At 40.7% G+C, this 24,931-nt stretch overlaps 1 protein-coding gene across 1 annotated transcript in view; it reads left to right on the top strand.

The window, feature by feature from the left end:
* IPPK (inositol-pentakisphosphate 2-kinase) overlaps nucleotides 1-24,931 on the top strand; it is a 60,349-nt gene that overhangs the window by 29,269 nt on the left and 6,149 nt on the right. Inside the window, exons 9-11 of the mRNA XM_061426206.1 lie at nucleotides 242-521; nucleotides 2,306-2,456; nucleotides 3,192-3,294. Coding sequence (XP_061282190.1) covers nucleotides 242-521; nucleotides 2,306-2,456; nucleotides 3,192-3,294 — 534 coding nt within the window. The remainder of the gene's footprint in view (nucleotides 1-241; nucleotides 522-2,305; nucleotides 2,457-3,191; nucleotides 3,295-24,931) is intronic.

Genomic DNA, 24,931 nt, shown 5'->3' with positions numbered 1-24,931 from the left:
TTTGAATTTCAGGTCTGGGGCCTTTCTGGTCTTTGGTTTTTGAGAACTTTTCTTCTTTTTCATGTTCCAGTGGGATTTTCCACTTGGTCAGTTAATGTGGTACATGAGGGTGGGTAGAGACCCTAAATGGGGGCACGTGTAAAATGTCAGGTGCCTTTGCCTATCTAGTGGGTGGGGACGGAGGTGTTTTTCTATCAACCTGTTGGAGTTGATGTTTCCCTGTCTCTTTCCCTTCCTGAAGAATGGTGAGCTGATTTATGGCTGCAAAGATGCCCGCAGCCCCATGGCTGACTGGAGTGAGCTCGCGCACCACCTGAAGCCATTCTTCTTCCCATCCAATGGCCTGGCCAGTGGACCCCACTGCACAAGGGCTGTGATCCGGGAGCTGGTGCGTGTCATCACACGGGTGCTACTGAGTGGCTCGGACAAGGGCCGGGCGGGTGCCCTCAGGTCGGGGCCTGGGCTGCGGGGCCCACCCGTCTGTGAAGCCAGCCCTTTCAGCAGGAGCCTGCGCTGCCAAGGTAGGCCTGGTGGGTGGGCTGGGCGCAAGGGAAGCAGAGCTTGTGGCATGGCCTGCAAGGGTCCTGCCTGGCCTCACGGAGCTTCTGTGGGAGCAGCCTTGGTCCCGTCAGGGCTCCCCAAAGCTGGGCCTCCCTATCATCTCAGCCCCAGGTGGGGACATTACCGTTCTCATCTCCTGTCTGGGTTTATAAATTGCAGCATACATTGGAGCTGTAAGATTCTCTCTAAATGTCGTCCGACATGTCTGACATCCTCTGTGGTTTCTCTACATTGTTCCATCTCATTGCAGCCCTGGAGGTGGGTTTTCCTTGGCCTTTCTTTTAGATGGAGAGAACTGAGGCCCAGAATATTGGACTCCCACAGTGCAAGGCCCTTTAGGGTGGGTGGGTGGCAGTTTGCAGACAGGTTATGAACACAGATGTATGAGACCTGTGACTCTGGGTGTCTCCTACTCTAGGCCCCATTCCTTACAGACTTGCCATGGGCTGGCTTTGACTTAGTGGGCACCCAAACTTCAAGGTGACTTTGTGACTGATTTGGGTTTTGCCATGAATGTTCACGGCTCCTCATTTGCCACCTTTGTCATCTGCTGGCAGGCTCGCCAACATGCTCAAGTATGTAGCATGTGGAGCCGTAACCAGGATCTTATTTTGAGGGGCTGACTAGGAGGATTCAGATTATTCAGTTTTTGTGCTGCCAGTCCCTGCAGTCTCTTGGAGCCTCTGAGGATGCTGTGGGGGTGTGGCACAGGGAGACGGCAGCTTTGCTCCTGCATGGGTTTTAGGTGCGGTGGTTTCCCATGCAGCTACCTGGGCACAAGTCACCCTTCTTTTGTCCCCCATGCAATGGCACAGATGAATTTTGCGGGTATTTTTCTTGTTGCAAAAGTGATGCCTACTCATTTCAGACAATTTTTGTAAACTCATGCCCGTGTTTGGGTACTTAACTGCTTGTAAGTAGACAGAACTTGTTTGGAAGGACACACAGGTGGACACTGGTCAGAGACCCCTGTGGACTTTTCTTCCAGACCTTCCCTGCATACGTACACAGACACAAGTCTGACCCATGGGATGTACAATGTATTCTACATGCTGTTTTTTTAACTTATTTTTTGACCATAAAGTAGATACTCTACTATATGAATAACCTGTAATTGTAACAAATCCCTTTTAGCTGGACCTGTGCATTTTCACTCTGTCTTGGATGACTGAGCATGTTTTGCCAGAAGTGGGAGGTCAGAGTGTCAGAACTGGACATGGCCACAGGTGCTCCTTGTGGCTTGGACTCAATGATGTTTGTTCATTCATCAGACATGACTGTTTGCTCAAAGGATGGGATACGTGAGCTAGGACTCTGTCTCCCCAGCCCTTAAGGCCCCTGAGAACCCTTGAGTGTGGAATGGACCTCATTTCTGCACTGTCCCCGCCCCGGTGGCTCCCTGCTCAGTGTGGTCACACCTCTTCACACAGGCTGTTCCCTGGGCTCTGCAGATGCTGTCTTGCAGATGTGAGGACGTTACTGCGGTCCTTTTACATTTTGTGCTTAGTCTTCTGTAGACTGAGGGTTCTCTCTCTAGACTGGGCTGGTGTGATGGAGACTGAAGGATGTTGAGAGGAGGGGGATGCGCACAGTGAGCTGTGGGGCCTGCCTCTCCTTTGTGTCTAACCCGGAACGTGCACTTGTCCAGCCCCAGCAGCTCCGTGAGGCAGGGTGCGGCCTGTGCCCGCCACCTTCTTCAGTCCTTGACAGTAAACTTCTCGTTTTCCCCTGATGTTCTTGGTAGGAAAAAACACCCCGGAGCGCTCAGGGTTACCGAAGGGCTGTCTTCTGTACAAAACCCTCCAGGTGCAGATGTTGGACCTGCTGGACATCGAAGGCCTCTACCCTCTGTACCGGCGGGTTGAGCGGTACCTGGAGGAGTTTCCTGAGGAGAGGTGAGGCATAGACCCAGTGCTCCCCTGCCCTTTCTGGGCCTGTATGGGGCCCCGAGCAGCCCTGAGGGCAAGATGGGGATGAGGGTAGCAGGTTGACCCAGTGGGAGGACTGCATAGGCCTCCCAGGAGGATGACTCACCCCATCTACCCACTCCCTGCCCCCAGCTGCAGGGCCAGCCCGGAGATTCAGTGCCATGTGAAGGAGGACCAAGGTCCTGTCAGATCAGAGATCGCTTTCCCATTTCTAGAAAGGAGAGTATGTCCTGACAACCCTGTTAGTCAGTTCCATGTTCTGAGTTGGAGCTGAGCCTGCAGGGGGCAGTGCTGCTCCACAGCCGGTGAGCCGCTTTCACTCAGCCCAGCTGGGCTTTGGCCTTCAGGCGCTTCCTTGTCCATTTCCTGACCGTCTTGATGTGGGTTGCAAGGATCCGCACCTGTGGCATGTGGTGGGGGCTGCAGCTGTCGCCTGGCCTGGCTTCCTCTCTATCACCCCTTCACTAGAATCTCTGACCTCGACACCATTTGTCATAAACAGGAGACATTCAGGCTCTCCTGGTTTCTGGTCTTGCAAGCTGTGTTTAAAACTTTCACGCTTCATAACAGTTTAGCATTAGGAAGAGATGAATCCACTAATGTTCTTTAAAAACAGATGTATGATTCTTAAACTGCAAAGAGTTTTAACAGATGATTTCCAGGCAGCTTTGCTATCCTGTTTTTTTGTGCTTTGTTCTTCAGAAAAACATTGCAAATAGATGGGCCTTATGATGAAGCATTTTACCAGAGGCTGCTCGATCTTTCCACTGAGGATGATGGTACAGTGGCTTTTGCATTGACAAAGGTGGGTAGACTCTTCCAGAAACATATTATGTGCTCCTTAGGCTCTTAATACTAACTCAGAATACTAACTCAGAATTTTCATAAGAAGTGTTTCCCAGTACCAACTCCTGATGGTTAAAGCAGAATAATTATGGATTAAACCCAGATGTTCAAGCTGGTTTTAGAAAAGGCAGAGGAACCAGAGATCAAATTGCCAACATCCGCTGGATCATGGGAAAAGCAAGAGAGCTCCAGAAAAACATCTATTTCTGCTTTATTGACTATGCCAAAGCCTTTGACTGTGTGGATCACAATAAACTGTGGAAAATTCTGAAAGAGATGGGAATACCAGACCACCTGACCTGCCTCTTGAGAAACCTATATGCAGGTCAGGAAGCAACAGTTAGAACTGGACATGGAACAACAGACTGTTTCCAAATAGGAAAAGGAGTATGTCAAGGCTGAATATTGTCACCCTGCTTATTTAACTTATATGCAGAGTACATCATGAGAAACAATGGGCTGGAAGAAGCACAAGCTGGAATCAAGATTGCCAGGAGAAATCTCAATAACCTCAGATAGGCGGATGACACCACCCTTATGGCAGAAAGTGAAGAGGAACTAAAGAGCCTCTTGATGAAAGTGAAAGAGGAGAGTGAAAATGTTGGCTTAAAGCTCAACATTCAGAAAACGAAGATCATGGCATCTGGTCCCATCACTTCATGGCATATAGATGGGGAAACAGTGGAAACAGTGTCAGACTTTATTTTTTTGGACTTAAAAAATCACTGCAGATGGTGATTGCAGCCATGAAATTAAAAGACGCTTACTCCTTGGAAGGAAAGTTATGACCAACCTAGATAGCATATTCAAAAGCAGAGACATTACTTTGCCAACAAAGGTTCGTCTAGTCAAGGCTACGGTTTTTCCTGTGGTCATGTATGGATGTGAGAGTTGGACTGTGAAGAAGGCTGAATGCCGAATAATTGATGCTTTTGAACTGTGGTGTTGGAGAAGACTCTTGAGAGTCCCTTGGACTGCAAGGAGATCCAACCAGTCCATCCTGAAGGAGATCAGTCCTGGGTGTTCATTGGAAGGACTGATGCTGAGGCTGAAACTCCAATACTTTGGCCACGTCATGCGAAGAGTTGACTCATCGGAAAAGACCCTGATGCTGGGAGGGACTGGGGGCAGGAGGAGAAGGGGACAACAGAGGATGAGATGGCTGGATGGCATCACCGACTCGATGGACATGAGTTTGGGTGAACTCCGGGAGTTGGTGATGGACAGGGAGGCCTGGCGTGCTGTGATTCATAGGGTAGCAAAGAGTCGGACATGACTGAGCGACTGAACTGAGCTGAATGAAAAGGAACAGATTTGAGTTGTAGTGAGGTGGATGAACCTACAGCCTGTTATACAGAGTGAAGTAAGTCAGAAAGAGAAGAACAAATATTATATGTTAATGCAGTATGTGAAATCTAGAAAAATGGTACTGATGAACCTATCTGCAGGAAAAGAATGAAGACGCAAATAAAGAGAATGGGCCTGTGGACAGGGCGGGGGGTGGGGAACGTGGAAGGTAGCAGGGAGGGGAGGGCCCAGCGCGGCCTGGAGCCAGTTTACATATATACACTACCATGTGTAAAACAGATAGCTAGTGGGAAGCTACTTTATAATACAGGGAGCCCAGCCTGGCGCTCTGTGACAGCTCAGAGGGGTGGGATGTGGGGAGGGCAGGGAGGCTCCCCAGAGAGGGGAGATACATAATTACGACTGATTTGCATTGTTGTACAGCAGAAACCAGTGCGACACTATAAAGCAATTTTTCTCCAATTAAAAAAATTTTTTTAAATGTGGCTAAAGTTTCCCCCAGATAGACTGGGTCAGTGATGACATGTTACTTTAGCTTCTAGGGAGGAGCTCCCTTTATTCAGTTGGCTCCAGGCCACCCTGAGCCCAGTCCTCTCTCCACCCTCCCTTTGCTGGGTCTGTGCTTCCTCCTTAGCAGCCATAGAGCAGACACGTGCCGACCATCTCTCCTATAGCCCTCAGGGGGGATTCTGGGCCCAGACCCCCGCCTGTGGTTGTGTGTGGCTGGCTTCCTTCCTTCCTCTACCTCAGGCCAAGCGGCACCCTGGGAGAGTCTCTTAGGGAAGAGGCCTTGATCCTATTCTTTCTGATTCTGTGAAATCAGGGCATTCAGGGCCTCCATGAGCTTGGATAGGAAAAAAACTTACATGTTTGTTTTCATAATCTCTGAGTTTAGTGTTTCCTTCCATTAAGAATGTGGCAGCAACCACTGTAGCGTCAACAGGACCCCCACCTTTGCCATTAAGAGAAATCTGACCTTTTGATTTCACACTGTAGTTGCTATAGATATCTCATGGTATCTTTATATTTGTCACTCCTGAGAATGTTTTTCTGAGAAGGATCCATAAGTTTTACTAGGCTGTCAGAGGTTTTGCTAGATGCTGAAATGGTTAAGGAACACTGTTCTAGTGGGAGCAAAGTGATGAAAAGACGGGAATAAAACAGCATGCCCTCTGCCTCCTCTGGGCGGCTGTCTTGGAGCCCTTGATTAAGCTGTCCTGGTCCTGACAATGTGTCTGTGGTTCTTTCTTGTTAAGAGTCCTCATTCCTGTCTCTGGCCAAGGCTGAGTGTACCCTCCTCTGTGGCCATTCAGTTTTTGAGGAGGTCCCCTCCAAAGCTAAGAGCCCAGAGGGAATTAACTGAGGTGTCTGGGGGTGGAATCGTCCTCATGGAGGGGAGAAATCCAAAAGGAAGCCTCTATCAGAATAAAGCGATGGACTGCCCTACATTGTCTGCAAATTGGGTATATTGATTTAGGAATAAATATCAGTATTCCTTTTATCGAGAGAAGAAGCATAGACGTTTACTTCCTTTTTTACACATTTCTGTATTTTTCAAAATTGTAATAAGGATGGATTACTTTTAACTTTATTGCAATTTCTTGCTTCATATGTAAATGGAATCTTCTAAGAGGTTCAAGCGATCATTACACAACTCTCAGAATGACTAAACTAAGCACACTGAGACAACGCTGAATGCTGGTGCCGAGAACCTAGATTTGCAGAGCTAATCATGCACGTGCCCTATGACCCAGCACCTGTGTTCCTGGGCATTTGTTGCAGAGAAGGGAAGACTTAGGCTCACCCAAAACCCTATACAGAAGTGTTCGCAGCAGCCTGGTTTGTAATTGTTGTAACTGTAATTGTTGGAAACGGGCACAACTCAAGTGCCTGTCAGCAGGTGACCTACTATAGGTTACACAAGCTGGAACTGTTGAGCAAAGTGGATACACACAACAGCCTGAGTGAATCTCCAGAGAAATGTGCTGAGTGACAAAAGCCAATCTCAAAAGATCACACACAATGATTCTGTTTATATGACATTCTTGAAATGACAAAGATGAATGAATGGTTGCTGTGGGATGAGGAGGAGATGGAAGGAAGGGGCTGTGGTTATAAAAGGTCAACAAGTGGAATCTTGTGATGATGCAGCTGCTCTGTATTTTAACTGTGGTGGCAGATGATGCATGAACCTACGTGTGTGATGAGATTCGTCCACATACACAACACAGCCACAGAGGAGGGTACACTCAGCCCCGGCTGGAGACAGGAGCGAGGACTCTTAACAAGAGAGAACCACAGACACTTTGTCAGGACTGGGACAGCTGTACCAAGGGGTCCAGGGCAGACTGGAATAAAATCATGGAGCGTATTAATGTCACTATCCTGGCTGTGATATTGTACTGTATGGTTTTGTAAGATGTCACCATTGAGGGAGACTGGGTAAAGTGTATTCGGAACCCAGGATTATCTCAAACAAATAATTTAATGAAAAGGATTCAAGTAGTGAGTATAATTCATAAAATGTTATTTCTGCCCAAGAAATATATATCCACTGTTATCTTTTCAGAACTTCACAGTAACACATATACAAGCACTAACTCACTAACTCATCCTATTTGAGGAGTTATTCACGTTAATGTGTCACTGGCTTGCCTTTAAACTAACGTGTCTTGACATCTCTCTGTGTTGGAATATAAGGGTCTATCTTTTTGTTGTTGTTTTAGGGATTTAGGTTCTGTTAGTTGGAATCTGAAGAGGGTGTATGTGAAGCTGAAGCTGGAGAACAGGTTGAGAACATTCCTAGGCCACAGATGATTAAAAAGTTCTTTCACAAATATGGTTTATCTAATTGAGCTTTGTGCCTCTTGATGAAATGAGAGAGGAGAGAATATTGTATTTATTTCAAAGCTCAGGAACCTGCAGCTGAGAGTAATTCTTGCTTTCTGACTGTTGTTTAGTATTCCATTGTAGGTGTCAGCAAACTTTTTCTATAAAGAGCCAGACAGTAAATGCTTTAGGCTTTGTAGGCCATCTGGTCTCTGTTGTATCTACTCAGCACTGCCATTATAGCTCAGAAGCAGCCAGAGACAAATATAAGGGAGCATGGCTGTGCTCCAGTAAAACTTTATTTATAAAAACAGGTGGTGGGCTGGATTTGGCCCTTGGCCCATATTTTGCTGACTTCTGTTCACTTTTGTTTGTTAGTTTTAATATTCCTTTTTTCCTGTTGGTTTAGAAGTTAGACATTCTGATATTACATTTTTCTGGTTACTTGTCCAATTCGACCATGCATATTTAAAGACTAAAATTAATAATTTAACTCCTACTCCCACATCACTCCCTGACACACAAACATAAGGAATTGGGTTACTTTAATTCCATTTTTGTTCTCATCTTATATGCGTTTTTGCCAGGTATTCCATTTCTCATGTTCTTTTTTTTTTTTTTAATTAAAAAAAAAATCACAACTTACAGTACTATTTTATACAGATATTTGTTTAGATCTGTCACATGTTCCTATATCTTTGCTCAATATTCTGATTTCTCCGCTCTTTCCTTTTTCTCTAAAAGTTTTATTGTGATATAATTTACATACCATACAATTTACCCACTTAAAGTATTCAATTTAATGGTCTTTAATATGTTCACAGATGTGTAAGCAGTATCATAGTCAGTTTTAGAATTCTGTACCCTTTAGCCAATATCTTATCTCCTCACCCCACTAAGCAACTACTGATCTACTTTTAAGAAAGCCTTCCTCAGTGATCAATGCAAAGACATAGAGGAAAACAATAGAATGGGAAAGACTAGAGATCTCTTCAAGAAAATTAGAGATACCAAGGGAACATTTCATGCAAAGATGGGCTCAATAAAGGACAGAAATGGTAGGGACCTAATAGAAGCAGAAGATATTAAAAAGAGATGGCAAGAATACACAGAAGAACTGTACAAAAAGATCTTCACGACCAAGATAATCATGATGGTGTGATCACTCACCTAGAGCCAGACATCCTGGAATGTGAAGTCAAGTGGGCCTTAGGAAGCTTCACTACAAACAAAGCTAGTAGAGGTGATGGAATTCCAGTTGAGCTATTTCAAATCCTAAATGATGATGCTGTGAAAGTGCTGCACTCAATATGTCAGCAAATTTGGAAAACTCAACAATGGCCACAGGACTGGAAAAGGTCAGTTTTCATTCCAATCCCAAAGAAAGGCAATGCCAAAGAATGCTCCAACTACCGCACAATTGCACTCATCTCACACGCTAGTAAAGTAATGCTCAAAATTCTCCAAGCCAGGCTTCAGCAGTATGTGAACCGTGAACTTCTAGATGTTCAAGTTGGTTTTAGAAAAGGCAGAGGAACCAGAGATCAAATTGCCAACATCCGTTGGATCATCAAAAAAACAAGACAGTTTCAGAAAATCATCTATTTCTGCTTTATTGACTATGCCAAAGCCTTTAACTGTGTTCAGTTCAGTTCAATTTGGTCGCTCAGTTGTGTCTGACTCTTTGTGACCCCGTGGACCGCAGCACGCCAGGCCTCCCTGTCCATCACCAACTCCCAGAGTCCACCCAAACACATGTCCATCGAGTCGATGATGCCATCCAACCATCTCATCCTCTGTCATCCCCTTCTCCTCCTGCCCTCAATCTTTCCCAGCATCAGGGTCTTTTCCAATGCGTCAGCTCTTTGCATCAGGTGGCCAAAGTGTTGGAGTTTCAGCTTCAACATCAGTCCTTCCAATGAACACCCAGGACTGATCTCCCTTAGGATGGACTGGTTGGATCTCCTTGCAGTCCAAGGGACTCGCAACAGTCTTCTCCAACACCACAGTTCAAAAGCATCAATTCTTTGGTGCTCAGCTTTCTTCATAGTCCAACTCTCACATCCATACATGACCACTGGAAAAACCATAGCCTTGACTAGACGAACCTTTGTTGGCAAAAGTAATGTCTCTGCTTTTCAATATGCTGCGTAGGTTGGTCATAACTTTCCTTCTAAGGAGTAAGTGTCTTTTAATTTCATGGCTGCAATCACCATCTGCAGTGATTTTGGAGCCCCAAAAATAAAGTCTGACACTGTTTCCCCATCTATATGCCATGAAGTGATGGGACCAGGTGGCATGATCTTAGTTTTCTGAATGTTGAGCTTTAAGCCAACTTTTTCACTCTCTTTCACTTTCATCAAGAGGCTCTTTAGTTCTTCTTCACTTTCTGCCATAAGGGTGGTGTCATCTGCATATCAGAGGTTATTGATATTCCTCCAGCAATCTTGATTCCAGCTTGTGCTTCTTCCAGCCCAGCGTTTCTCATGATGTACTCTGCATATAAGTTAAATAAGCAGGGTGACAATACACAGCCTTGACGTACTCCTTTTCCTATTTGGAACCAGTCTGTTGTTCCATGTCCAGTTCTAACTGTTGCTTCCTGACCTGCATATAGGTTTTTCAAGAGGCATCTCTTTCAGAATTTTTCACAGTTTATTGTGATCCACACAGTCAAAGGCTTTGGCATAGTCAATAAAGCAGAAATAGATGTTTTTCTGGAACTCTCTTGCTTTTTCCATGATCCAGCGGATACTGGCAATTTGATCTCTGGTTCCTCTGCCTTTTCTAAAACCAGCTTGAACATCTGGAATTTCACGGTTCACGTATTGCTGAAGCCTGGCTTGGAGAATTTTGAGCATTACTTTAGTAGCGTGCGAGATGAGTGCAATTGTGTGGTAGTTTGAGCATTCTTTGGCATTGCCTTTCTTTGGGATTGGAATGAAAACTGACCTTTTCCAGTCCTGTGGCCATTGTTGAGTTTTCCAAATTTGCTGGCATATTGCATGCAGCACTTTCACAGCATCATCCTTCAAGATTTGAAATAGCTCAACTGGAATTCCATTACCTTCACTAGCTTTGTTCCTAGTGATGCTTTCTAAGGCCCACTTGACTTCACATTCCAGGATGTCTGGCTCTAGGTGAGTGATCACACCATCATGATTATCTTGGTCGTGAAGATCTTTTTTTGTACAGTTTTTCTGTGTATTCTTGCCACCTCTTCTTAATATCTTCTGCTTCTGTTGTTGTGGCAGGTATCAGTTCTTCATTTCTTTCTGTGACTGAACAGTATTTAATTCTATAGAGCTACTACATTTTGTTTGATGAGCATTTAGATTGTTTTCACTTTTTGGCTATTATGAATAATGTTGCTATAAATATGTGTGTATAAATTTTTGTATGGGCATATTTTTACTTTTCTTGGGCATATACTTAAGAGTGCAGTTGCTGGGTCAAGTGGTAACTTATGTTTAACTTTTTAGGAACTGCCAGACCTTTTTTCAAAATGGCTGTACCATTTTACATCCCCACCAGCAGTATACAGGGTTCCAGCTCCTTTCTGTCTTTGACAACACTTGTTACCTGCCCTTTTGTTTTTAGCCACCCTGATGGGTATGAAATGGTATCTCATTGTGGTTTAGATTTGCATTTCCCTGCTGCTGCTGCTAAGTCGCTTCAGTCGTGTCTGACTCTGTGTGACCCCATAGACGGCAGCCCACCAGGCTCCCCCGTCCCTGGGATTCTCCAGGCAAGAACACTGGAGTGGGTTGCCATTTTCTTCTCCAGTGCATGAAAGTGAAAAGTGAAGGGAAGTCGCTCAGTTGTGTTCGACTCTTCGCGACCCCATGGACTGCAGCCTACCAGGCTCCTCCATCCATGGGATTTTCCAGGCAAGAGTACTGGAGTAGGGTGCCATTGCCTGCATTTCCCTGAAGACTAAGCATTTTTTCTTGTGCTTATTGCCCATTTGTATTTTTCTTTGGGGAAATGTCTATTCAGATCCTTTGCTTACTTTTTAATTGTGTTGTTTCATTGTCGAGTTGTAAGAATTCTGTCCATTGTGGATAGTAGGCCCTTATTAGATATATGATTTGCAAATATATGAAGTTTCTGTCAGAGTCCTTTTCAGTTTTTTGATCATGTTCCTTGTTACGAAATATCTGCAATTTAAACATTTTGTTTATTTGACATACAATATTATGTTAGTTTCAAGTATACTGCATAATGAGCTTCCCAGGTAGCTCCGCGGTAAAGAATCCACCTGCCAATCCAGGAGATGTAGGAGATGGGGGTTTGATCCCTGGGTCAGGAAGATCTCCTGGAGTAGGAAATGAGAAAGTTTTTAACTTTGATGAAGTCCAGTTTATCTGTTTTTTGTTGTTGTTGTTCATGCTTTTGATGTCATATTTAAGAATTCATTGCTAAATCAAAAGTCATGATTATTTTCCTGTTTCTTCAAAGAGTTTTAGCTCTTAAATTTTGTTCTTAGATCCATTTTGAGTTAATTTTATATATGATTTGTGGTAGGGATCCACTTTCATTCTTGGTATGTGGATATTCGGTTATCTCAGCACCATTTGTTGAGAGACTATTTTTTTTTACCCCTAAATGTATGGGTTTATTTCTTGATATTCATTTGTGTGCCAATGATATATATATCTATATATCTATACTTATGCTTGTACATCTCTTGATTACCGTTGCTTTTTAATAAGTTTTGAAATTGCTCTTTTCCAATATTGTTTTGGCTATTTGGAGCCCCTTGTAATTCCATTGTGAATTTTAGAATCAGCTTGCCAAGTTCTACAAAGAAACCAGCTGTGACTGTGATAGGGATTGTGGTGAGTCTGCACTTTGCTTGCATAGTATGTATGGCCATCTTCACAACAGTAAGTCTTCCAGTTTGTTCACATGGGATGCTGTTCCATTTATTTAGATCTTTGTTTTTATTTCAACAATCTTTTCAGAGATACATTCTGTACTTTATTAAGTTTATTCCTGAATGTTGTCTTTTTGATGCTGTTGTAAATGAAGTTGTTTGTTTTTTTATATTGATTTTGTAGCTTACAACCTTGCCAAGTTTATTAGGTTTTAAATGAGTTGTTTTTAGTGAATTCCTTAGGATTGTCTCTATAGAAGATCATTTAGTGATAGTTTTTCTACTTTCTTTCCAATTTGGTGGCCTTCTACGTCTTTTTCCTGCATAATAGCACTTGGCTAGAACTTGTAGTGCAGTGTTAAATGTAAGAACAGACATCCCTGTCTGATTTGTTACTGGTTTCTGGGATAGTGTTCAGTCTTTCATCATTATGTATAATGTTAACTTTGGGCTTTTTGTATATTGATCAGGTTGGAGAAGTTCCCTTCTTAATTTGTTGAATGATTTTATCATGAAAGGACGTTGTATTTTGTCAAACGTTTTTTCTGCATCAGTTGATATTTATTATGATATTATCGTGTGGTTTTTGTTTTTTATTCTATAGATATGACATATTCATTTTTGGATATTAAAACCAACCTTGCATTCCTGGGATAAACCCCACTTGGTCATGGCATATAAGTCTTGTGTATTGCTGGGTTCAATTTGCTATTATTTTGTTGAGGCTTTTTGTGTTTGTACTCATAAGAGGTATGGATCTGTAATTGTGGCCTTGTCGAATGAATTGGGAAGTATTTTTTTCAGCCTGTTTTTTTCTGGGGGTTGGGGGGGATTTGAGAAGGATTGATGGTAATTCTTTATTTGATGGAATTCACTAGTGAAGCCATCTGGGTCTGGGCTTTTGTTTGTTGGTAATGTTTTGATACCCAGTTGAGTCTCTTTACTACTTATAGGTATAATTTTGCTATCTATTTCTTCTTGAGGCAGTTTTGTTATTTCATATCTTTTAAGGAATTTTTCCATTTTATCTAAGTTGTCTAATTTATTGGCATATAGTTTACAGTTTTCCTCTTCTTGAAGTATATCCTTTAGAAGTTACATTAGTGAATATCTTTTGGTAAATTATCTTTGTATCTGTTTATCTGGATATACAGTATTTGTATTTTATCATAGTTTTAAAAAGTAATTTTTTTCTGGGTTTAAAGAAAGGCTTGATTGTTTTTCTCTTAGCATTTAATCATTTTATGCAATATTACCTGACTGTGGATGTTGCTGCTAAGATGTTTTCTGTTTGTCTAACTGCCTTTTCTCAAAGGTGATTTTTTTCCTCTATAGTTGCTTTTAAAGTCTATTTATTTAATTTGACATTTTAATGCAGTGTGATTCAGTGTGGTGTACTTTTAATTTATTTTGCTTGGTTTGTGTTGTGCTTTCTGTATTTGTGGATATGTCTTTTATTAGTTCTGGGAAATTCTCAGCCATTTTCTCATCAGATATTCTCTCTTCTCCATTATCCTGTTCTTTTCTTCTTAGACTCTATAATTAGATATATAGCAGACCTCATTTTATCATTTTCTTTAGTTCTGCCTTCCAGTTCAGTGATTTTGTCTTCATCTTTGTCTAATCTGTTAATTTATTGATCATTGAGTTTTCCATTTCAGTAGGTATACTTTTAATTTCTCAGAGTTCTGTTTGGTTGATTTTCACATCTGCTTGGTATTTTTCATAGTTCCTTGTTGCTTGCCCATTTTTAAACTCCATCTTTTATTTCTTTAATGAATAGATATTTTATATTCTGTATCTTAAAAGATACAATAAAACCTTGGAGGTTAAAAAAATAATAATCTCTTGTTATTTTGGCCAGCTCATCCATGCTGCTTGGGTTTTTAAAGTTGTATGATCATGAGCTCATGTTTGTTTGACCTTAATCTATGAGAATCCTGGGGACCTAAATAGGGAATGCTTTTCTCCAGAGAAAATATGGATCTTTGGCTTAAGGGGGAAGTCTCGGGTTTAGATGCTGTACTCTAGGGCTTATTCCTAGAAACCATACCTACACTGACGTTGCCTACAGGGCAGCTCAGCCTTCTCTATTGCTCTTTGCTCAAACCTCTAGTTTCAATTCTTTTGGGACCGACAGTGAGAAGAGGGGATTGGGTTGGGGATTTCCCTTACCTTCTGCAAGCCTAGCAGTGCATTAACAGTGTTAATAGGGATACCATTGTTTTGTCGGAGGGACCTTGGAAGTTCTCTATACTCCCAAAAGTGTTGTCCTTGTTAGTGTGGTCATATAACTGATTGTAATTTGTTTGAGTGTTATCTTTAATTTGTTACTATTAAAAATAACGTTTACATTTTGTTACTTTAACCCTTGTGCACTTACTCATAATCTGCCAGTGAGATTTTTAGAAGTTAAAATGCTAGATTTATTTTTGTTAGATCCTGTCATATTGTCCTCCTGAAAAAGACTTTGCCAATTTATGTTCCTTCCTGTAATAGTCGAGGGCCCTGTTTTCCACATGCCCTCAAAAATAGTTTATATTTTTAGTATTTAAAATTTTAATTTTCTAAGCTTTTTATTCATTAATTGTATTGTGGAATACAGCAACATATAAAAGTGCACAGCAAAAGATGTACAGCTCAATTATTTGTCATAAAGAAAACTCTTGGAGAACTACCAGTTAGGTTTGAATATGAAATACTGGCAGCTAATTAGAATCCCTGTTGGTTTCTTGTAAGTTATTACTCTTGCATTTTCCCCTCAAGTTAACTATTGTATTGGCTTCCATACCTATATTTTAGTTTATGTGTTTGAACTTTATAATTACAGAATCAAGTATATCTCTTTTTTTTAAAGTTCTGTATGACATGTATGAAATTTACTAATATTATTGCATGCATTTCCATATTTTCATTGTTTCATAGTGATGTATTTAAATGGATATGCTACAGTTCACCCATTCTATGGTTGACAGATATTTGAGTTGCTCCCAGTTTGACTGTTACAAATAAAGGTTTCGCAAAACAGTCTTGTACAGATCTCTTAGTGAACATGCACATACATTTCTCTTGGGTATATTCCTAGGAGTGCAATTTCTGGGCCAGAGATGTGAGCATATTCAGCTTTAGCAGATACTGTGAAACAGTTTATATTCCCTACAACTGGCTAAGGTAGTTTGACAGGCTAGGGTAGTTCCTGTGGCCCCACACCCTCTCTGCCACTTGTTTGTGGGTCTTTTTAATTTTAGTCATTCTGGTGAGTGGGTAATAGTGGTTTATTGGGCAATGAGATTAAGCACCTTTTCATATGTTTATTGGTCTATTTCCTTTTCCACGAGGCACGCATTTAAGTCTCTTCCCAGTTTTGTTTTGTTTTTTTTTTTTTTTTGGTAGGGTTGTCTTTTTCGTATTGGTTTGAAGGAATTCTTTATGTGTTCTGGAAAGAAGTCAAGAAGTCCACTGTCAGATATATGTGTTACAGATATCTTCTTCCACTAGCCATTTTACTCTCTTAATGAAGTTTGTCCCTTTCAGAAGGGAAGGTCATAAGTTTAAGATTAATTTACATCTTTTTCTTTCTTTAGTAGTCTTTCTCTGTGTTTTATCTACCTTAAGGTCCTCCAGATATTTGAGAAACCTTATTGTTTTGCCTTTCGCATTTGGTGGATACTTTTGCAGTTGATTTTTGGTGTGGCATGAGGTAAGGTTTTATTTTCATATGACATTGTCCTAGAGTCTTAGGAATTGTCCTGATCACTATAGAGTCATAATTAATCTTTGATACCCAATAGGGTAAATTCTTATATACTTTCTTCAAAAATGTCTTTCCTTTAATTAATGCCTTGGCTCTTCTTGACCGTTTGCTTATCTATATAAATTTTAGAATCAACTTGTTCAAAAAAGAAACACTTCCCACAGATATAGAGAACAAATGAGTAGTTACCTGTGGGGAGAGAGATGAGGGACAGGCAAAGTAGGGGTGGGGATTAAGAGGTGCAGACTACTATGTATAAAATAAATAAGCTACAAGGATATATTGTACAACACAGGTTATATAGCTGATAATTAATAATAGCTATAAAATAGCTATAAATGGGGTATAATTTTTTTAATTTAATTGGAGGATAATTACTTTACAGTATTTTGATGGTTTTTGCCATACATCAACATGAGTTGGCCATAGGCATACTATCTTCCCTAGTGGCTGTGTCAATTTACATTCCCACCTACAGTTCAAGAGGGTTCCCTTTTCTCCACACCCTCTCCAACATTTATGCTTTGCAGACTTTTTGATGGCGGCCATTCTGACCAGTGTGAGATGATACCTCATGGTAGTTTTGATTTGCATTTCTCTAATAATGAGTGATGTTAAGCATCTTTTCATGTGTTTATTAGCCATTTGTGTCTTTTTTGGAGAAATGTCTGTTTAGGTCTTCTGCCTACTTTTTCGTTGTTTCTTTTTCTGGTATTGAGCTGCATGAGCTGCTTGTATATTTGGAAGATTAATTATTTTTCAGTTGTTTGTGACTCATTATGTTGTATACCTGAAACTTACATCAGCTTACACTGTATATCAACTGTACCTCAAAAAAAAAAAAAAGTCAACTTGTTCAGTTCTACAAGGGAAAGCAACAACAAACCTGTTGGGATTTTGATTGATTTGGCACTAAAATGATGAAAAGAGTTGATACAAGATTGAGTCCCCAACATGGGCATTTTCTTTTTATTAGGTATTATTTAAAATCTGATAAAAACATTTTATAGTTTTTTTTAGAGAGATCATATATTTTACTAGATATATTTCTAGATATTTGATGGTTTTAGATATAGATTGTATCTTATTGTTTCACTTTAAGTGTTTATTGTGGATATATAGAAATGCAATTGATTTTTCTACCTTGATGTGTTTTTTATCTGTCAGGCTTGTTGAAGCCACTAATTCTAACTATATATATAAAATATTGTTTGTGAATTTGATTTTTTTCCTCTTTCTGATATGTATACGTTTTACTTATTTGTTTTGCCTAACTAATTTCTGATAGTGGAAATTCTAGTTTTGTTCCCAATCTTAAAGAGAAAGCATTTACCATTAAATTGTTTACTGTAGGCTTTTTTGATGTTTGGTTTATTATTATTATTTTTAATAATTTTATTTATTTATTTTACTTTTGGCTGTGCTGTGTCTTTGTTGCTGCACACACGGCTTTCTCTAGTTGCAGTGAGCAGTGGTTACTTTTTGTTGAAATGCATGGGTTTCTCACTGTGGTGGCTTCGCTTGTTGCTGAGCATGGGCTCCAGGGTGCACGGGTTTCAGTAGCTGCAGCACATGGGCTTAGTAGTTTTGGTTGCCAGGCCCTGGAGCACAGGCTCAATAGTTGTGGCGCACAGGCTTAATTGCCCTGCACCATGTCAGATCTGCCTGGATCAGGGATCATACCTATGTCTCCTGCATTGGCATGAAGATTCTTTATCACTGAAACACCAGGGAAGCCCTGGTTTACTTGAAAATAAATAACCTTTATCAAATTGAGGAAGTTCCCTTCTATTCCTGATTTGTTAGGAGATTTTTTAGGAGTGGGTGTTGAGTTATTCAATGCCTTTTCTATTCCTATTGAGAAGACCATGTGACTTTTCTATTTTCTGTTAATGTGGTTACAGGTATACCTCAGAGATATTGTGGGTTTGGTTCCAGACCACTACAATAAAGCAAATATCTTAATAAAGTGAGTTATGTGAATTTTTTGGCTTTCTAGTGCATATTAAAGTTATGTTTACACTATATTATACTCTATTAAGTATACAATAGCATTATGTCTAAAGAATGTAGCTAATTAAAAGATACATTATTGCTAAAAAATGTTGACCATTACCTAAGCTTATAGCAGGTAATCTTTTTGTTGGTGGAGGGCCTTGCCTCTGTGTTCATGGCTAGTGACTGATCAGGGTAGTGGTTGCTGGAGATTGGGGTAGCTGTGGCAATTTCTTAAGATAACAATGAACTTTGATGCATTGGTTGATTCTTTCTTTGATGAATGATTTATCTGAAGCATGAAATCTCTTTGAGAGCACTTTACCACAGTAGAACTTCTTTCAAAACTTGCAGTCAGTCCTCTCAAACTCTGCCACTGCTTTACCAACTAAATTTATGTCATAGTCTAAATATTCTTTTGTTTCAGCAATCTTCACTGCATCTTTACTTGTAGATTCCATCTCAAGAAAACAGTTTCTTTTTGCTCATCCATAAGAAACAAATCCTTATCCAGTAAAATTTTATCATAAAAATAAAATTTTTATGATGTGCAATGCAGTCACATCTTGAGGCTTCATTTCTAATTCTAGATCTCTTGCTGTTTCTACCACATCGACAGTTACTTCTTTCACTGAAGTCTTGAACTCTCAAAGACATCCATGAGGGCTGGAATCAGCTTCTTCTAAACTGTTATTGTTGATCTTTTCACTTTGTCTCATTAATCATGAATGTTCTTAATGGTATCTAGAATGGGGAATCCTTTCCAGAAGGTTTTCAGTTGACTGCCCAGATCCATCAGAAGAATTCACTATCTGTAGCAGCTACAGCCTAACAAAATGTAACTGGTAAGACTTAAAAGCTGAGATCACTCCTTGATTCAAGGGCTATGGAATGGATGTTGTATTCAGTTCAGTTCAGTCGCTTAGTCGTGTCCGACTATTTGTGACCCCACGAATCGCAGCACGCCAGGCCTCCTTGTCCATCACCAACTCCCAGAGTTCACCCAAACTCTTGTGCATCGAGTTGGTGATGCCATCCAGCCATCTCATCCTCTGTCGTCCCCTTCTCCTCCTGCCCCCAATCCCTCCCAGCATCAGGGTCTTCTCCAATGAGTCAACTCTTTGCATGAGGTGGCCAAAGTATTGGAGTTTCAGCTTCAGCATCAGTCCTTCCAATGAACACCCAGGACTGGTCTCCTTTAGGATGGACTGGTTGGATCTCCTTGCAGTCCAAGGGACTCTCAAGAGTCTTCTCCAACACCATAGTTCAAAAGCATCAGTTATTTGGCGCTCAGCTTTCTTCACAGTCCAACTTTCACATCCATACCATGGATGTGGAAAAACCATAACCTTGACTAGACTGACCTTTGTTGGCAAAGTAATATCATCTCTGCTTTTTAATATGCTATCTAGGTTGGTCATAACTTTCCTTCCAAGGAGTAAGCATCTTTTAATTTCATGGCTGCAATCACCATATGCGGTGATTTTGGAGCCCAAAAAAGCCTCTTGATGAAAGTGAAAGAGGAGAGTGAAAAAGTTGGTTTAAAGCTCAACGTTCAGAAAACTAAGATCATGGCATCTGGTCCCATCACTTCATGAGAAATAGATGGGGAAACAGTGGATGTTTTGTTAGCTGGCATGAAAACATTGTAATCTCATTGTACATCTCCCATCAGAGCTCTTGGATGTCAATGAGCAGTAATATTTTGAAAGGAATCTTTTTTTTCTAAGCAGTAGTCCCCAACAGTGGGCTTAAAATATTTAGTACACTATGTTGTAAACAGATGTGCTGTCATCCAGGCTTTGTTGTTCCATTTATAGAGCAAAGGCAGAATAGATGGAGCATAATTCTCAAGGGCCCTAGGAATTTTGGAATGGTAAATGAACACTGCTGCTGCTGCTGCTAAGTCGTTTCAGTCGTGTCCGACTCCGTGCGACCCCATAGATGAGCCCATCAGGCTCCCTCTTCCCTGGGATTCTCCAGGCAAGAACACTGGAGTAGGTTGCCATTTCCTTCTCCAGTACATGAAAGTGAAAAGTGAAAGTGAAGTTGCTCAGTCGTGTCCGACTCTTAGCGACCCCACAGATGGCAGCCCACCAGGCTCCTCCATCCATGGGATTTTCCAGGCAAGAGTACTGGAGTGGGGTGCCATTGCCTTCTCCGAACACTGGCTTCAATTTAAAGTCACCAGTGGCATTAGCACCTAACAAAAGTCAACCTGTCCTTTGAAGCCAGACGTGGACTTCTTTCTAGCTATTAAAGTCCTAGATGGTGTTTTCTTCTGATACGTCTGTTTCATCCACAATGAAAATCTGTTGTTTAGTGTAGCTTAACTTTCATGGATTATCTTAGCTGTATCTTTTGGATAACTAGCTGCAGCTTCTACATCAGCCCTTATTGACTCATCTTTCACTTTTATGTTATGGAGATGGCTTCTTTCCTTAAATCTCATGAACTAATCTCTGGTAGCTTCAAATTTTTCTCGCAGCTTCCTTAACCTCTCTCATCCTTAATAGAACTGAAGAGAGTTATGACCTTGCTCTGGCTTAGACGTTGGTTTAAGGAAATGTTTAATTGGTTTGGGCTTCCCAGGTGGCACTAGTGGTAAAGATCCTGCCTACCAATGCAGGAGACATAAGAGATGCAGGTTCGACCTCTGGGTTGGGAAGATCCCCTAGAGAAGGAAATGGCAACCTGCTTCAGTATTCTTGTCTGGAGAACTCCATGGACAGAGGAGCCTAGCAGGGTACAGTCATGGCAGGGTTCTCAAAGAGTTGGACGTGACTGAGCGACCAGTGCTTTCATGTTCTGTGATTGGTTTGATTTTCTATCTAGACCACTAAAACTTTATATCAGCAATAAGTTGTTTTGTTAGCATTTGTGTGTTCACTGGAGCAATACTTTTAATTTCCTTCAAGAACATTTCCTGTGCTTTCACAACTTGGCTGTTTGTTGCAAGAGGCCTAGTTTTTGGTCTATCACAGCTTTCAACATGCCTTCCTTACTAAGCTTGATTATTTCCAGGCTTTGATTTAAAAGTAAGAGACCTGTGACTCTTCCTATCACTTGAACACTTAGAGGCCATTTGTAGGGCTATTAATTGGCCTGATTTGGCCTAAGGGAATGGGGAGCCTGAGGAAGAAAGAGAAATAGGGGAATGGCCAGTCAGTATTTGCGGTCAGAACACACATTTGTTGATTGTCATTTTATGTCATTCCAGTTCCTGGTGCTCCAAAACAATTATAATAATAACATCAAAGGTCACTGATTACAGATCATTATAACAAATATAATATAATGAAATTTTAAATAGTGTGAGAATTACCAAAGTGTAACAGAGACATGAAATGAAGAAATGCTATTGGCAAATGGTGCCAGTGGACTTGTGTGATGCAGGGTTGCCACAAACCAATTTGTGAAAAAACACATCCGTGCCCTGTGTCCTGCCCCTCTGGCTTGCTCCACTGGCTCCCAGCTCCTCCTGGCTCTTTCCCTGCTCCCTCTGACTACAGCTCTGGTGCGGCACCAGTGGCAGAGATCAAGCCCTGAGCCTTTGAAGTGGTAGCACTGACTCCAAGATCCTAGGCTACCAGAGAACTAACCCTGGGGAATATCACAAAGGAAACCACTTGAATACAAGACCCAGCATCACCCACCACCAGTAGCACCCTGTGCAGGATGCCTCATCTAAACAACAAACAAAACAAAAATACAAACCCAGTCATCAGCAGACAGGATTACCACCTCACTCAGCCTTCATCAGAGGAAAAACAAACAAATAAACAAAAACTCAGCACAAATCTCACCCTATACAAAGCTTACAACAAACCACTGGACCAACCTTAGAAGGGCAGAAACCAAAAGGAAGAAAGAATTCAACCCTGAAGCCTGAGAAAAGGAGACCTCAAACACAATAAGTTAAAAAAAAATAATGAAAAGGCAGAGAAATACTACACAAATGAAGAAACAAACTAGAAACACAGAAGAGGAATAAATGAAGAGGAAATAGACAAACTACCTGAAAAAGAATTCAGAATAATGATAGTAAAGATGATTGAAAACCTTGAAAACAAAATGGAGAAAATGCAAGAATCAATTAACAAAGAATAAACTTACAAATTATGAATTTGTATTATGAATTAAAGAATAAACATACAAACAACACAAGTACTGAAATTAAAAGTACTCTGAGTGAGTGAGTGAAGTCGCTCAGTCATGTCTGACTCTTTGTGACCCCATGGACTATAGCCTACCAGGCTCTTCTGTCCATGGGATTTTCCAGGCAATAGTACTGGAGTGGATTGCCATTTCCTTCTCCATTGGATCTTCCCAACCCAGAGATTGAGCCCAGGTGTCCCACATTGAAGACAGACGCTTTACCATCTGAGCCACCAGGGAAGTAATCAATAGCAGAATATCTGAAGCAGAAGAATGAATCAGTGAGCTGGAGGATAAAATGGTGGAAATAACTTCTGAAGAGCAGAATAAAGTAAGAAAGAATGAAAAGAAGTGAGGATAGTCTCAGAGACCTCTGGGACAATATCAAACGCACCAACATTCAAATTATAGGGGTCCCAGAAGAAGAAAAGAAAAAGAAAGGCTATGAGAAAATTTTTGAAGAGATTATAGTTGAAAATTTCCCCAACATGGAAAAGGAAATAGTCAATCAAGTCCAAGAGGCCCAAAGAGTCCCATTCTGGATAAACTGAAGGAGAAACATATCAAGACACATACTAATCAAACTAACAAAGACTAAATACAAAGAAAGAATATTAAAAGCAGCAAGGGACAAGCGACAAGTAACATACAAGGGAAACCCCATAGTCTCCAGTTCTCTGAAGTTCTCAATTTTATTTCTTTGAGCCGAGCAGCATGTGTGTGTGTGGTACCTCTGATACCTGGAGTCCATGATACCAGATACCTCTTTCTACCATTGTGGGTTTTGGGGGGGTTCATTTGTGTGTGTGTGTGTGTGTGTGTTTGCTGGTTTTCTCTCACGGCATCATCTTTTGTGCCTGGGTAGTTTTGCCTGTGTGTCAGAAACTGTATTTGTATAATTAGTTTAGAGATAATCTGAGGCCTAGGATGTTATCTTCTTCTAGAGAGAATTTTAGGTTTGCTTCTGTCAGGGACCTGGGAAGCATTAGCAGGCTGGGGCCATCTTAATCCAGCTTTGGTGACTGTTCTCTTTGAAGCAGAGTTGCAGTTCCTGGTAAGGCCTGTTGACTTCTGGCTCACCCTGTCTAAAAGCTGCAACATTTGGATACTAACCCAGAGCAGGGATTCATCATGGTTCCTGGTCCATGGCCCTGCAGGTTAAAGTGTCTCTTGGCTGGCCTTCCAGAATTGTCATTCACTCCCTAGGCAGAAAAGGTCTTTGTCCTCCCCATGGTTAAGCAGTTCTCACTGGTCTTGTGACCTCTGACTTCAAGGAGGTGTTTTTGATATTTTGTTTAGCTTTTTCTACTTCAGCAGTTGGGTTGGCCCTGATTATACTCCAGCATTGCTTGAAGTGAAAGTCTAGACCTTTCATATATATATATAAATAAGACACTTTTGTGATGAAAGCAAAAATTTTCACAGTTATAATTTGCATTTCCTTGATTAGTAGTAGTACATTTGAACATCTTATCTACGTATTGGCTATTTTTTATCTTGTCAATTTCTTTGGTCCATATCTTTTTTGATTAGTTTTCTTTTTACATATTGATCTAGCATTTCATATATTTTAAAAAAATTTTATTGAAGTATTGATTTATATAGTGTTAATTTCTGCTATACAGCAAAGTGATTCAGTTATAAATGTATATAGGTTCTTTTTCATATTTTTTCCATTATGGCTTATTAAGGATATTGAATATAGTTCTCTGTGATATACATTGTTGTTTATCCATTCTCTAATAATAGTTTGCATCTGCTAATCCCAAACTGTCAGTCCATCCTTCCCCTAACCCCCACTCCTTTAGCAACAGCAAGTCTCTTCAGTATGTCTGTGAATCTGTTTTTTATAGATAAATTTTTGTCATATTTTAGACTCCATGTGTTAAGTAATAAATCATATGGTATTTGTCTCGTTCTGATCTACTTGACTTAGTATGATAATCTCTAGTTGGATCCATGTTGCTGCAAATGGAATTATTTCATTTGTTCTTTTTTATGACTGAGTAGTATTCCACTGTATATATGTACCACATCTTTATCCATTCATCTGTCAATGGACTTTCAGGTTGTTTCCATGTCTTAGGTATTGTGAATAGTAGCACTTTATATATATATTTTAAATGTATATTGGCTGTGTAGGGTCTTAGTTGCAGCACAGATGTCTTCATCATGGTTCATGGGCTCTCTACTTGTGATAGGCAGGTTCCAGAGGGTACAGGCTCAGTAGCTGACCCTCAGCATGTGGGCCCTTAGTTCCCCAACCAGGGATCAAACCTCCTGCATTGGACAGTGGATTCTTAACCACTGAACCACTAGGGAGATCTTGTATATATTCTTGATGTTGATTATTATATGCTGCAGATATTTTCTCCTATTCAAGTTTCTATATTTGGATTATAACTATATCAAATAAAAGCTTTTTATTTTTAGGTATTCAGATGTCTTTGTCTTTCATGGCTTTTATGTTTTAAGTCTTGCAGATTAGGATGTAATATTTTATATTTTGTTTTTAATATTTATCTCTGTAATTGTTTTAGACTGGATTTTTGTGTGTGTATATATTGTAAAATACTTGATTTCTTAGCTAAATGAGTATTAGGAGAAGAGCTTCTTTTTCCTCCTACTGTAAAGATTTTTGCAGGCCACACTTGGGGCCACACTTGTGTAACC

The sequence above is a fragment of the Bos javanicus genome, chromosome 8 (genome assembly GCF_032452875.1).
Source record: "Bos javanicus breed banteng chromosome 8, ARS-OSU_banteng_1.0, whole genome shotgun sequence".
Lineage (NCBI taxonomy): Eukaryota > Metazoa > Chordata > Mammalia > Artiodactyla > Bovidae > Bos > Bos javanicus.
Note: the sequence above shows the minus strand (reverse complement) of the source record. Positions and strands in the feature narration are given on the sequence as shown.